Source organism: Alternaria rosae, assembly GCF_020736505.1.
Source record: "Alternaria rosae strain MPI-PUGE-AT-0040 chromosome Unknown BKA58scaffold_2, whole genome shotgun sequence".
NCBI lineage: Eukaryota > Fungi > Ascomycota > Dothideomycetes > Pleosporales > Pleosporaceae > Alternaria > Alternaria rosae.
The window spans coordinates 4854034-4867145 of NW_025763571.1; the positions used below are offsets into that span (position 1 = coordinate 4854034).

Consider the following 13112-nt stretch of genomic DNA (forward strand, 5'->3'; position numbering starts at 1 on the left):
GAAATGACCGTGCGGGTGTAAAGGCTACCATAGAGGTTCAGCGGTGTATGCGGGATTTCGTCAGAGCGGCTTATGGGTATGATGAGCGGAGGAATAGAAAAGTTGCTTCTAAGGAGGTTTACGTATGTGATGAGTTGTAGAATGCGATGAATAAGTGTCACACAATATGGTTCGGCTTGAGTATGTGTTAGTGTTCAGTCCGTCCAATGAGGGAAATATCTAAGGTTGTGTTCTGAGCTCCTCGTATCCGTCAAGACTCTTAACCCATGCGAGGGATTTGCAGCTACCGATCGAAGAATATTGAATTCACTAAGCGTCTCGGGTAAGGTTCTGGATGGAGGGACTCTGAAGGTCGGTTCGGAGCTCGGTAGCGCGTGGCCGGGAGCCTGCAGGATTTACCCGCCAGACATGTTCATGCTGCAGTGTAGATTTTACATCCCGCTAGGATGTGCCGCTGTGGTGGTTCAAAAGCGTCTCATGGTGTGATGTAGTACTCGGTAGCTCTTGCATCAGATGTCAGTCAACGTCGCCCCTCACTGTGCTCTAGCTTACTTAGTGTCTTGGCGTCCTGTCATCCTCACGGGCTTGGGCCGAGCCCAAATCTCCAGTCTCAACTCACTCTTCGCAAGATCCATCTCACCATTTGTACTCCATGATCGCAGGCACTACCCAGGTACATATGGAACCTCTCCCGGTGGCTCGATCCGCTTTTGTGCAGAGGAGCGTGTCCCTCCGTTCAGCCGCAAGCCAATCAGCCACGTCGCTAGGGTATGGGTGCAGCTGCAATCTCACGAGGCCTGGTTCGCGAAGTCGAGAATCCTCGCTTTTGACAGGCGAGCGTCACGCCATCGCGCTACAGACGAATAGAGGCCTTCATCCGACTAACCGACAAGGAAGACCTAACTCCAATGGTGCGGACCGCTCCCGGTACTGCTTTAGTGCAGAGATCGTATCATCGTGTCGCTCCAAGACCTGATACTCCCTGCATACCTTGATCAAACCTGTATTGCGCCCCGAGGCTTTGGGTAATCGCCGTCTGACCTGACTACTGGCGTCAAGGAGACGTCCAACAAGCGCGCACCTTGAACCACCTCCGGATCAGTCAATTCCTAAGACAACGCCGTACACGTGGCTGTGTTGGTGTGCCCATTTCGCACCAGTTGCAGCACACGAACACAACCAAAACGATAGGCCACACTCTGTGCCCCTTCGAGCTCTCCGTGAGATCGTGAGGCTGCGCGAGTACTCCATCGACTGTGTTAGCAGAAACATACGAGGTGTCGAGCGTTCTGTGAGGTAATGTAAAGCTCTTTTAGCCGGCATGCCAGCCGCTTTATGCTCAACGCGACATTGCCACTACGGTCTCCCAACTCCTATACTTTTGCGCAGCTGCATGTGGCACAACTCTGCTGTGCTACTCATCACGAGAAGAACCGCACTGGCGGGTCCGTACCTGATCCATCCACCCTTCTTGTTGCTACCCTCGCCGCTCACCCCACATTCCATACAACATGTCCGTTCTCGCAGTAGCCGTCGATCGGCTTCCATTCACCAGTCCTCCTAGCGTATGTCTAAGACGATGAATCAAGTCATTCTGTCGGACTTGAATCGAACGCCCATCGTTCAGATCATCACTTGGTTCACTCTTGTTACCAGCCTTTTAGCGTTCTTCACGCATGCTGGCATCAAGTTCTATGTGTTTCGAACATTGACGATCGAGTCATGGCTGGTACTTGCAGCCTTGGTAAGTTAAGCATCAACATATTCGGCAACGTTTGCTAATATATATTGCCAGATCTTTTGCGTCGCACAATCTGTGGCCGTATTGCTGCAAGCACACTACGGTTTCGGGAAACCGATCGCGACTTTGAGTGGATATCAGATTGAGTCGAACCTCAAAGTAACCTCTTACCTCCGCTTAAGTACCTGGTCCGGAGCGCTGACATGAGCGAAGAGCGAATATGCCGCAATGATACTATTCGTCGTCTCCCTTGGCTTCTCGAAGCTTGCTGTCGTAGCATTCGTCCATCATCTGACTCCCTCCGAGCTCCACCGTAGAATCAACTTTGGCGTCTTGGCTCTTATAACTCTGTGGTTGGTTTGTTCTGTGTTGGTCGCAGCATTCGAGTGCCGGCTGCCACGGCCATGGGACAGAACATTGGATCGATGCATCGACCGTGTCAGTAATCTGCGCAGATGCGTATTCAGCAATTGGCTGACACTGGACAGTTGACCTGGTGGAATATCGTCTCATGCTTCAACATCATGACAGAGCTCGCGATCGTGGCTCTGGAGTTGGGTATAACAGCGCAACTTCACATGCGACGGCAACGGAAGGCAGCGGTCATGGCTTTGTTCTCGTGTCGGTTACTGTAAGTGTGAATCCCAAAATGCATCCTAAGTACTGACAAACTGTACATAGAGTCCTCGTTTCTGCTGCGACCCAGCTTGGCTTCTTCAATCGCGACAGCATAGATGCCGTTTCGAAAGACGATCTAACACTCGGTTACTGGCGGTCGTCTATCTGCAACCAGATCGTGCAATGTTTTGCCATTGTTACTACATGTCTTCCCTATACCAAGCTATTCATGGAGGGCTTTGAGTCGGGTCTCATGCGATTGGACGACCTGCGCCGTCGAGGAGAGCAGACCTCCAAAGACGACAGCAAAGGATACCAACTCATGGACATATCGCGATCGGGACGCTCTGAAAATTCTAGACCCTCATACAGCGGGCCGGATAGGAGCATCCAAGTATCGAAGAGTTGGACAGTGCAAGTAGAACCAGTAGCCCGCATGCCAGCTACAACAATACTGCAGTAAATCTATCTCGATAGTGTGTACCCAGTCCCGAAAGCACAAGCCAACGCATGCAAAAATTGGCGCGCAATTCACAGGATCAAACCCATGCTGTGCCCTCGTTTCGCAGTGCATGTGGCACGGCACGCAGCATATGCGCCTAGCTTTCTTCCAGCAGGTCGTCCGGATTGGGACACATGGTGGTGCGATCCTATTGGCGAACAGGCTATAGGTCAACGGTCAGGATCAGGTACGGGGATCATCTCGGCTACAATGTTCTGCATAAGCGGCCCTAGTTCTTCATCTATGCGGCTACTTGTTGCTAACGGCATATCGGTTCTTTCCCTTTATCCTTCTGCTTATTCTCTCTTTCGTTTCTTCCATCATCGGTTGTCTCACGAGTTCCGCTTTTATTGCTGTATTTCACGTTCTCGCTCGTACTCGTATTGGTGGCACGATGGCGTTCTCCTCGACTAAAGGCAGTGAGCCTGAACTCAGTACTGGAAGGCCGCGGTCTAGCGATAAACACGATGATCTTGCGCTGGCAAGATTAGGGAAGAAAGCTGTTCTGAAGGTATGTATCCCTCTACATTGATCACGAACATGGCTGATGCTAGTACAGCGTCGATTCGGCTTCCTCTCCATCCTAGGTTTCAGCTGCACCGTCTTGATCACCTGGGAAGGATCTCTTGTGTACGTCGTACTACCTCGTACTACGCGTTGTCACGTCGCTGACAGTTTCTCAGGCTGTTCCTGGTCGGCTTCCAGAAGTGAGTACACAGCATAACACAACATATCGACCATGAGACAGTTGTGCTGAAAGAAGCAGTGGCGGTCCCGCTGGTGTCATCTATGGCTACCTTACCGTGTGGCTCGGCACCGTATCTGTGTTCATGGTGCTCAGTGAGCTTGTTTCAATGTGAGTTACGATCGGAGTTCGGGTTCTCTTGACACTGAGGCGATTGCTAACACTCTTCAAAGGGCGCCCACATCCGGTGGTCAATACCACTGGGTGGCTATGCTCGCACCAAAAAGCTCTCGAAAACTGTTGAGTTACATCTCAGGTGTGTGAACCTTAAACTCGACGATCTCTATCGATAGCTTGTGCTAACGCGACTTCCCCGCAGGATGGCTCACTCTATGTGGCTGGCTAGCATCACTCGGGTCCGGCGCTTTCCTCACCGGTGGCCTCATTCAAGGCCTCCTCATGCTCTGCCAACCGGATACCTATGTCCCGCAAAACTGGCATGTCACCCTCCTTTATTGGGCCATCATCGCCTTTTGCGTCTTCATCAACATCGCCGCGGGATGGCTTCTACCCAAGTTCGAAGGAGCGCTATTGGTGCTGCATATCCTTGGTTTCTTCGCTATCTTGATTCCTTTGCTGGTCCTTGGGCCACAGGGTAATGCGAAAGAGATCTTTACCACATTTATGAACTTGGGAGGGTGGCAAACGCAAGGGTTGAGCTTTTGCATTGGGATCATGGGGAGTGTCTTTGCGTTTGTTGGTGGTGATGGGCCCATTCATGTGAGTGCACTTGGATATGGATCTAGATCATATCATCCTTTCACTGTCAGCACTAACACATCATTATAGCTGTCCGAGGAGATTCAAAACGCGCAGATCGTCGTACCTCGCTCCATCATGACCGGCATCGCCATTAACGGCTCTCTCGGTTTTGTCATGATGGTCACCGTCCTCTTACGGATGGGCGATCTCGATGCTGTACTTGAAGAGAACCCTGCGTTCCCTTTCATGGCTATCTTTCATCGTGCCGTTCAATCACGCTCCGGTGCCGCTGTCATGGCATCCATCGTCATGGTGCTAACCATCAGTGCGAACGTAGGCTTCTCCGCATCGACGTCAAGAATCTGCTGGGCGTTTGCTAGAGATAGAGGATTACCTGGGTGGAGAACTTTGAGCAAGGTACATATAAGCTTGAGCCTTGCGTATGAAGTGTATTGACATCCACCAGGTCAGCGATCGTACGTCCATCCCCGTTTACGCCGTAGCCTTCACAAGCTTCATCGCCTGCCTCCTCGCACTGGTCAACATCGGATCCATCGCCGCCTTCAACGGCGTAATCTCCGTTGCTATCGCCGGCCTCTTCTCCTCCTACCTCCTCACGTCATCCCTGCTCCTCTACCGCCGTTGCACCGGCGCCATCCTCCCACCTAGCGAAAGCTTCGACACAGACACCATCTCCACAACCAGCGACGGCATGGTCCGCGCTGTATGGGGCCCCTGGCGTCTTCCTGGTGCTATAGGCATCGCCAACAACGTCTTTGCCTGCGCCTATCTTAGCTTCGTTTTCTTTTTCAGTTTCTGGCCTACGTTTGCGGAGGTGACGCCTGCGAATATGAATTGGGCGATTTTGGTCACGGGCGCGATTGCGATTATCAGTGCGGTTTATTATGCCGTTTGGGCGAGGAAGACTTATCATGGGCCTGTTGTTGAGATTGATGAGAGGGATCTGAGTGGGAGGGTTAGTGTGGTGGCGCAGCGTGTTGAGATGGGGAGTAAGTAGATGGGTTGAATTCGATTTATGAGGCCATACGTGACTGGCGGCCGGAGTATTTTATTAGCGGGACTGAGTATGTATTCAGATGTCCGAGACGTTACATAGAAATAGTTCTTGTCATCCTAACCAACGTAGGCATCTGCTGTAGGACCAGTTTCGCTACGACTACTTCGAAGTAATACAACGTCACCTACAATGCCCCGACTATATGGCCTTCACATATTCCGCTTACGGATACTCATTATCCAAAAGCTCAATCCTCACATCTTCATCCCCACGTTCCTCCCAAAAGATCCCCAACTCCTCTCGAAACTGCCAAAGTGTGACCTCCTTCTCTCGCGCTCTCATATTACCAGCATCCCTCAACACAACGAGCTTTAATATTGGCAGCGAACAAAGCATGATGTAGTCAATGTATAGAAATCCTCCGCGGCTCATGAGTGTAGTCGGTAAGAACAACCTCGATCCTATTCCTCTGGCCGATAGTCAATTTGCGCAGCATTTGATGTAAACCCGAGCGTTCTATCAGAGTGCCGAAGGAGTTGTGGGCGAAAGGATAGTATGCGCCAATTTCACATCGTATCTGCCTGCAGGCGAGCGGTAAATGGATGGCCATCATCTCCTGGATGGGGTTGAGTTCCCATTTTTGTTGGTGATCAGGGCGACATCGTCATATCGTTTTCTCATAGCTGACCCTAGAGCGTACGAAATACATCTCATGACCACCTAGGGCGGAGTGGTAAATTTGGTTTAGGATTTCGCTGGGGAGGCGTAGGAAGGGGGAAGTGAGTTGATTTGGTAAGGCGATGGCTTGGCGTACAGCTGAAGCGGTGTCTGAGTTGGTTGGTGGCATGGTGAAGGTACTGAGATGCTCGAGGAGGAATTGGTGTTGGAGGGTGGGATCAAGATGTTAAGCTATATAATCCCGTGTTAAAGATACGTTATTTTGGAGTGGAAGGTGCCGAGAGTAAGATCCATGGGTGGCCAGAATCATACTTCTCAGAGTGAGTCACTACCAAATTATCACTACAGGAGAACGAATCAACGGCTCTGCATGTCCATTCGGGAACTCAAAACTTCCTCATAGCATCGTTAACCAAATCCGCACCAAACGTCGCTCCAGCCCCATAAACCGCCGCATTTCCAAACTTATGCGCCAGTTTACTCGCCCACTCGTGGTGCTGATTTTATAGTCAGCTTCCTCATATTGCGCACATGAAATACTCTCAAACCATGCTCCTTTTTCTATACCTTGCCTTCCGAAAGCTACTCTCCCAAACATGACAGAAAGGGTTGCCAGGAAAGACACATACCTTTGGATGATTCGGATTCGCCGGATGCGCCGGATCCTGGGCCTGTTGCGCGACCAACGCGGGGTTGAATTGGTTTCCACCGTCTACATACTTCGGATCGATATACTGTGACTGCTGGCCGTTCGGTTGCTGTTGAATCATCACCTCGCGTTAGCAAACCATGCTCCTCCGTTCTGCTACCAATCCACAAAACATGAAAAAAGGTAACATGCTATTGAATGACTTGATGAAGAGTAGCGGGAACGTACAGGTAACTGCGCTTGAATAGACTGCAACTGCGGCGGGGCCAAAACACCACTTGAGACTAGATACTCCAGTTCCGTCTTGATGGTACTGATAGAACGGTTGATCTGCGCTGCGTCTGGCATTGTAATTGATTGTTTGCGTAGGAAACGACTTTGGAGCAAGATGGACACAGTTGAATTGTAGGGAAAGCAGTAGAGAGAGTAGTTCACTGCCAAGTTGACAATGAAGCTTGGCAGGAAGCTTGATCAGGATCGAGATAAGAACGGGAGGGGCGGGGGATGTGCGGGTAGGAGGGACGCATGACGTCAATATTCTAGAACTTTGAAGCTCTGGCACTGGGTCGGGGGGAAAACAAATCAGGTGCGCTGCAGTCTACGTTGGTAAAGAACAAATCCTAACCAAATTGAAGGTAATTTAGACCGATTCATTTACAGCAGTGATGCATTATGGGACGTGGGCGTTTAACATTTCATTTGGATGGGCTGAAAGCAACATCTTTTAAAATGAAGACATAGTAACAACAGCTCGATATATAGCTCTCATTCAACAGCTTTATACTAACGAGCATGATCTCGCATCTCTATACGATATACAATTCTATAGTCCTTCCCATCCAACAGTGAGGAACAGGGTATTTTCTATGGACCTTTCTTTCGGGACGCCAATGACAAGGGATTTCGTAGCTATACACAACAAAAGTAGAGAAGTGGTCTTTGCTGGGTGCCTTTGCTTTTTTACTCCTTCTTGGCTTCAGCGGGCTTCTCGCCCTTGCCAGTGGGGTCATCCATCTTCAAGGCTCGCTCATCTTGTTCGGCACGCTCGGCGCTTCCACCGGCGGCATCACCGGCGCTGGCCTCGGCTTCTTTGCTCTCCTCTTCGGCTTTAGCTTCCTTTGCCTCCTGTGCGTCTCTGGCAGGCTTCTCGTCGATGTCCTCGTGATCCTTGGGCGAGGCAGTGGCCTTGTTCTCAACAGTCTCGGTTTGTTCGTTCTCCTCGTTGATGAGTTCTTGCTGCTCCTTGAGGACCTCAAGACGCTGCTTGTTGGTTGCGGCACCTTCGGCGTTGCGGACCTCGAGATCCATTTCGTGGTACAGCTCCTCAGGGATACTGGAGAGGACGGCTTCCAAAGCATCGATTTGAGAGGTCATTTCGGTCTCCTTACCCTGGGCGTAGACGAATGCATTGGAGAGCACTAGGAGGGTTGATGGAACGCCGTGCTTCAGGCGGAGATCGAGCCAGCTAGTGAGGTCGTCCCGTAACCGGCCAGGAGAAACTCCGTAGGTTCGTAGACCGCGGCTTGCACAGGCGGTCTGGAGTTCAGGAACGGAAAGGGATTCGACACCTTCGTAGGCAATGGCTCGGTCGTCACGCTTAATCTGGCGCATGCGCACGCGGACCTGGTAGCGCAGGAAGTTGTCTGTACCGAAAGAGGTGATGTTCATGTAGCGGCAGATGGAAACCAGTTGGGGACGAGACAAGTTGTCCAGGGTGAGGTCGTCCTTGAAAATCTTGCACACTTTGATGATCTCGTCTGGTGTTGGCTTCTCCCCAGTGGTGCGCACTTTGCGGAAGAATTCAGCAAATTCCTCCGTCTGCGCGTTCTCAGCAGAGACTGGCAGACCAGTTTCCTTGAGTGTTTGACGCAGGAAGTCGCTGACGTCCTTTCGGGTCGCTCGGAGCGTCTGGGCTTTGGTGTCCTTGGCCGACTGACCCTCGTATGTGCTGGGCAGCATGTTGGGGAAGAGCTTGAGAGCTACGGGAAGCAGCAGTTCGGCGAAGGGAACAATGACGAAGGGCAGGAAAGGTACCAAGCGGGCAAGATCCTGTACGGTACGTTGCAACTAGGTTTGTTAGTAGAATTCACGAATAGTAGCTTCAAACACATACTTGTCGACGCTCACGGCGGGTAAGCTCGTACCCAGCTGCCATCTTGAGAGCGAGTTTGGAGCTAATCCGGACCTCGAAGCCTAGCAGCTTGGTGCCGTCCCAGTAGTGGACCAATTCCTTCTTGACCTTTTGCCAGACGGTAAGCTTCTTCTTCTCTGCATCCTTCTTCGCTAGAATCTTCTTCTCGTCCTTGGACTCAGCAGCCGACTTGTCCATCTTCAGCTCGCTCAATGTTTGGACATCTTGCGCAGGTGTCTTCGGGTTGGAGGTTGCGCCAGACTTGGGGATGATGGGGTCTGATTTCTCGACAGACTGTTTTGACTGTTGCTGAGGCTTGAGAAGGTGCTGGTTGGCCTGCTTGGGGTCGAAACCAGGAGGCGGGTAGTTTTGCGCATTGTTCGATGTCGACTCGGTTTGTAGGGCGCGTAGCGGAATGAGGATGCGGATCGCGGGTGAGTTCCTCAGCATAGGGCGATGAGCTCTGGTAGTGGTCCTGATGCCCGCTCGGAATACTGCGGGCGCTGCCCTGGAGGCAGTGCGACCGGCGTACATTGCGCCGGGTGAAATGTAGGGAGTGACGTATATAGTACAACGATTAAAGTAGTCTTGGTAGTGAATCGATAGATGAAGGGTAGTAAAGAGATGGGCGAAGTGTGTGTTGGGAAATTGATGCAAGGAGTGGAGTGATGCAGCTCTGAGAAAATGGGTTCCTCTGACGTTGCGTCTTCGGACTTAGTCTCAGGGACCGCCGGGCGATCTGCTGGGTAAAGCTTGGTCGCCACCAACGGGCGCATAAGTCATTTGACTGACGCGCATCATGGTGACAGCTAGGAAGAAACCGGATGGACGCATGACATGTGCGCCATGGGACGCTACAGGCAGCAACATGTGTACCTCGGATTTGTACGAAGAGACGTGAAGGACCAATAGGTATTTTCTATGTCGGCATATTGTCGCCAATTGGCCGAGGCGTTGGGGTCTCCGATGTCCGCAAGAACGACAGCGCGGCTTGCGAATGGCATGCCATGAATCCTGGGCCGTCCCCTCACCTCCACGCCTATCCGACGGCAATCGTCCCTCTGTCATCTTAACCCGGGTTTTGTGGCTGGGCACTCCATAATTCCTCGCATCACTTCCTCCCGTACCCTAGTTCACGATCCTCCATTTCATTTCACACAATTTTCGCTATGGATTTGTTTTAGTAACTACGAGCCTTCGGCGGAGCCCTCGAGCTTTATTCACCGTACCGACCTGGACTATACCTAGCAGCATATACCTAGAGTCGCTTCTATAGTATACATCAGCGACAACACACATTACAACAATGACTGTCCAACGGTTGTCCAAGGCCGCCAGGATCATACTGGTCGGCGCGCCTGGCGTCGGGAAGGGAACTCAGACGGAGCGCATGATGAAAAAATTCCCTGAGCTCTCGTCAATCAGCTCTGGCGATTTGCTGAGGAAGAATGTTCGTGAGCGGACACCTCTCGGTAGGCGCGTTGCTCTCTCGATATCGAAAAAACGCTGACTCAGGCAGGCATACACGCCGAATCCACGATGAAGTCTGGCAAATTAGTCCCCGACGCCATGATCCTGCGCCTCATCATCAACGAACTCACCACCCGCGGCTGGATACGAGACAACGCTTTGCGCCCATATGCGCTCAACTTCAGCTCCATGGACATGCCAGAGACTACGGTAGATGCAGTCATGATTCCCTCGGCGGTACGGGCTCCGCGCTACACCTTCTCCAACAGGCCGTCGGCCTCATTCATACTCGACGGCTTCCCAAGAACCGCCGTGCAAGCGATACAACTCGACAACATCGTGCCCATCAACATGGTAGTCAACCTCAACACTCCGAGTGACATAATCATCGATCGCATATGCAACCGCTGGGTACACGAGGCATCGGGGCGTGTCTACAACACCACATTCAATGCACCAAAGGTCGATGGCAAAGATGATATCACGGGCGAGCCGCTGACACGGAGAGCCGACGACGACCCAGAGGTGTGGAAGGCACGGTTGAGAAACTTCAAGGAAAACAGCGAGCCTCTGCTGGAGCATTACGACAAGCTTGGCGTGCTCTGGACGGTCAACGGGAACAGCAGCGACGAAATTACCCCGCAGCTTTTCGAAGAGTTTAGCAAGCGCTTCGGCGCTCATGACGATTGATGTGTTATTCATGTCTCGGTTTAGGTTAGGTCTTGGTTGGTTAAAGGTCACTTACGATACCTATGTTTTCTCGCGTCAAGGCGGGCTATGTTTGGCGGTATTCAGTGTGGACGCGGCAATTGCGCGTGTTTGTTAGACAAGTCGCGCGTTCTCCATTCACTGTAGATGCTTGATGACCCGCCATGGGTATGGCGGTTAGGTGCATTCACTATACACTATTAATGATTCTTGCAAAACCCACTCACTATATCATGGCCGTCGTAAAGGATTCTCGTCCGCTTTATAAGAGCACTGACGACATTGAAGCCATGCACGAGCGCGTCAGGCATCGTGTGCCCGCTTTGGAGGAGGGCGCTAAGGCCGGGTACTCAGCCGACGTCACCGATACACCTCCGAGCTGTCCAACACAGCCCACGCCAGCAAGCCCGCCGTGCCAGTTTGACGATCTACTCGACGACCCCGAATACGACCGGATTAGCGACTTCGACGAGCTTGAAGACAGCCGCCTCATACACATCCGCGATCCACAGGCTGTCCGTAGACGCGCAATGGCGGCCGACTTCAGCGAAGGGCGCCTGGAGACGTTTGTTGGCAGCCCGCAGAAAGAGCTGCCAGGCACACCGAACCAATATGTCTCGTACCTAGTAACCACAAAGGTGTGCTTCTACCTGTAGCTTTACCACTTCTACGTGTTTGGGGTCTAACATATTTCCCCCGCAGTCCGACTTCCAGTCCTTCCAGAAACCCGAATTCTCCGTCCGCCGCCGCTTCACAGACTTCGTCTTCCTCTGGAAACAGCTCTCAAAAGAGTACCCGCAATGCGCCGTCCCGCCGCTGCCCGACAAGCACAAGATGGAGTATGTGCGTGGAGACCGCTTTGGCCCGGACTTCATGCAGAGACGAGCCCACTCGCTGCACCGCTTCCTCAAACGGATATCACTGCATCCAGTGCTGCGGAGAGCAGCTCTGGTTATCAACTTCCTGGAGAGCCCGGACTGGAATCAGCATATGAAGGGTCGGTCATCAAGAGCTGCAAGCGGCTCCGAACAGGGCGGCGGCGGTTTCGTGGACGCCGTCGCAGACACCTTCCTCAACACCTTTACCAAGATTCACAAGCCGGACCAGCGCTTCATCGAAGTTGTCGAGCGCGCCAACAAGCTCGGTGAGGATCTGAACAACGTAGAGAAGGTTACCGTCAAGGTGGCCAGGCGACAGGGTGATCTGGAGACCGACTACGCCGATCTAGCGACGCAGTGCCAAAAGCTGACGACTATGGAACCCGCGGTTGAAGGAAACCTGACATCCTTCGCTGCTTCTGTAAATACCACCTCACAGGGGTTCAAGTCTATCCGAGACCACACAGACCAGAACTACCTCACCAGTCTGCGCGACATGGACGCCTATATCCAGGCCGTCAAGACACTACTCCGCACACGAGAAGGCAAACAGCTCGATTTCGAACAGCTGAGTGAGTACCTTGCCAAATCTGCCGCGGATCGGGATTCGTTGGCTAGCGCGACAGGGGCCGGCATGGGTGCGTCTGGCTTCCTGCGATCCAAGGTAGAAGACTTCCGGGGCATCGATCACGACCAAGCGCGCCGGCAACGGGTCCGCAAGCTGGAGGTTGAGATTGAGCGACTCACGGGCGAAGTTGAACTGGCTAAGAAATCCAGCGAGGCCTTTGACGAGCACACCGTCAAGGAGGTACAGGATTTTGAGCGCATCAAAGCGGTCGAATTTAAGGATACTCTGGGCGATCTCGCAGATGCGCATGTCGACTTCTTCCAGGGCACCATCGAGACATGGGAGAAATTCCTGGAGGACATGCGCAAGGAGGAGGACCAGAGGAAGGCTGCTGCGGCGTCATAGGACGATGACCGACGCGGACCTACTTTGAAGAAACGACAGGCGCCCACACCCGTTGATGCGCCGTCCGAGTTGAGGTACAGATTTGGTAGTTTTTGAGCGAGTGTACGGAAGGCAGGGCCAGCCTCCAGATGGCAAGGCTCAGCGTAAAGAGCTTGTACAGCAGTTGTTCCGTTGGCATTTGTATGTAATGATAACCCATTGCGTTGCGCATCAGTCGCAGACTAGCTTCTCATTAACTTTGCGGTCTACTTCGAGACGTTCTTCTGAAACTGGGCTGTCATCTTCACGTGCAAGAGCGA

At 52.3% G+C, this 13112-nt stretch overlaps 6 protein-coding genes across 6 annotated transcripts; 4 read left to right on the forward strand and 2 right to left on the reverse strand.

Moving 5' to 3' along the window:
* Positions 1 to 1439: 1439 nt before the first annotated feature.
* BKA58DRAFT_112609 (uncharacterized protein) lies at positions 1440 to 3004 on the forward strand. The gene is made up of 5 exons (XM_046163954.1): positions 1440 to 1744; positions 1796 to 1900; positions 1955 to 2179; positions 2230 to 2372; positions 2423 to 3004. Exons 1-5 carry the CDS (start codon positions 1568 to 1570, stop codon positions 2820 to 2822), a joined length of 1050 nt encoding a protein of 349 aa, XP_046030089.1. The 5' UTR covers positions 1440 to 1567; the 3' UTR covers positions 2823 to 3004.
* Positions 3005 to 3255: 251 nt separating this feature from the next.
* On the forward strand, positions 3256 to 5326 carry BKA58DRAFT_436953 (amino acid/polyamine transporter I; the record flags this gene model as incomplete). Its single annotated transcript, XM_046173446.1, has 8 exons — positions 3256 to 3372; positions 3421 to 3491; positions 3545 to 3568; positions 3628 to 3717; positions 3780 to 3862; positions 3926 to 4326; positions 4396 to 4725; positions 4775 to 5326. The coding sequence occupies 8 exons, from the start codon at positions 3256 to 3258 to the stop codon at positions 5324 to 5326; spliced, it is 1668 nt and encodes a 555-aa protein (XP_046030090.1).
* An 822-nt stretch (positions 5327 to 6148) lies between these two features.
* BKA58DRAFT_378961 (uncharacterized protein) lies at positions 6149 to 7121 on the reverse strand. Its single transcript, XM_046169766.1, has 3 exons — positions 6882 to 7121; positions 6634 to 6762; positions 6149 to 6501 (listed from the first exon to the last, which is right to left on the reverse strand). Exons 1-3 carry the CDS (start codon positions 6999 to 7001, stop codon positions 6391 to 6393), a joined length of 360 nt encoding a protein of 119 aa, XP_046030091.1. The 5' UTR covers positions 7002 to 7121; the 3' UTR covers positions 6149 to 6390.
* A 492-nt stretch (positions 7122 to 7613) lies between these two features.
* BKA58DRAFT_436955 (LETM1-like protein-domain-containing protein) lies at positions 7614 to 9318 on the reverse strand (the record flags this gene model as incomplete). The annotated part of the gene is made up of 2 exons (XM_046173447.1): positions 7614 to 8720; positions 8767 to 9318. 2 exons carry the CDS (start codon positions 9316 to 9318, stop codon positions 7614 to 7616), a joined length of 1659 nt encoding a protein of 552 aa, XP_046030092.1.
* A 386-nt stretch (positions 9319 to 9704) lies between these two features.
* Positions 9705 to 11035, forward strand: BKA58DRAFT_112638 (P-loop containing nucleoside triphosphate hydrolase protein). Its single transcript, XM_046163955.1, has 2 exons — positions 9705 to 10256; positions 10304 to 11035. The coding sequence occupies exons 1-2, from the start codon at positions 10091 to 10093 to the stop codon at positions 10942 to 10944; spliced, it is 807 nt and encodes a 268-aa protein (XP_046030093.1). The 5' UTR covers positions 9705 to 10090; the 3' UTR covers positions 10945 to 11035.
* Positions 11036 to 11304: 269 nt separating this feature from the next.
* Positions 11305 to 13087, forward strand: BKA58DRAFT_333935 (uncharacterized protein). Its single transcript, XM_046168210.1, has 2 exons — positions 11305 to 11600; positions 11665 to 13087. Exons 1-2 carry the CDS (start codon positions 11493 to 11495, stop codon positions 12811 to 12813), a joined length of 1257 nt encoding a protein of 418 aa, XP_046030094.1. The 5' UTR covers positions 11305 to 11492; the 3' UTR covers positions 12814 to 13087.
* The last annotated feature ends 25 nt before the right edge of the window (positions 13088 to 13112 follow it).

What these genes read in the sequence shown, in the direction of transcription:
- BKA58DRAFT_333935 (XM_046168210.1), top strand. Translation starts at nt 11,493, where the DNA reads ATGGCGGCCGACTTCAGCGAAGGGCGCCTGGAGACGTTTGTTGGCAGC. An exon ending in CGTACCTAGTAACCACAAAG is followed by an intron (nt 11,601 to 11,664) that starts GTGTGCTTCTAC and finishes TTTCCCCCGCAG; the next exon opens with TCCGACTTCCAGTCCTTCCA.
- BKA58DRAFT_112609 (XM_046163954.1), top strand. Translation starts at nt 1,568, where the DNA reads ATGTCTAAGACGATGAATCAAGTCATTCTGTCGGACTTGAATCGAACG. An exon ending in GGCTGGTACTTGCAGCCTTG is followed by an intron (nt 1,745 to 1,795) that starts GTAAGTTAAGCA and finishes ATATATTGCCAG; the next exon opens with ATCTTTTGCGTCGCACAATC. An exon ending in TGGATCGATGCATCGACCGT is followed by an intron (nt 2,180 to 2,229) that starts GTCAGTAATCTG and finishes GACACTGGACAG; the next exon opens with TTGACCTGGTGGAATATCGT.
- BKA58DRAFT_112638 (XM_046163955.1), top strand. Translation starts at nt 10,091, where the DNA reads ATGACTGTCCAACGGTTGTCCAAGGCCGCCAGGATCATACTGGTCGGC. An exon ending in TCGTGAGCGGACACCTCTCG is followed by an intron (nt 10,257 to 10,303) that starts GTAGGCGCGTTG and finishes TGACTCAGGCAG; the next exon opens with GCATACACGCCGAATCCACG.
- BKA58DRAFT_378961 (XM_046169766.1), bottom strand. Translation starts at nt 7,001, where the DNA reads ATGCCAGACGCAGCGCAGATCAACCGTTCTATCAGTACCATCAAGACG. An exon ending in CTATTCAAGCGCAGTTACCT is followed by an intron (nt 6,763 to 6,881) that starts GTACGTTCCCGC and finishes ATGATTCAACAG; the next exon opens with CAACCGAACGGCCAGCAGTC. An exon ending in CGAATCCGAATCATCCAAAG is followed by an intron (nt 6,502 to 6,633) that starts GTATGTGTCTTT and finishes CTATAAAATCAG; the next exon opens with CACCACGAGTGGGCGAGTAA.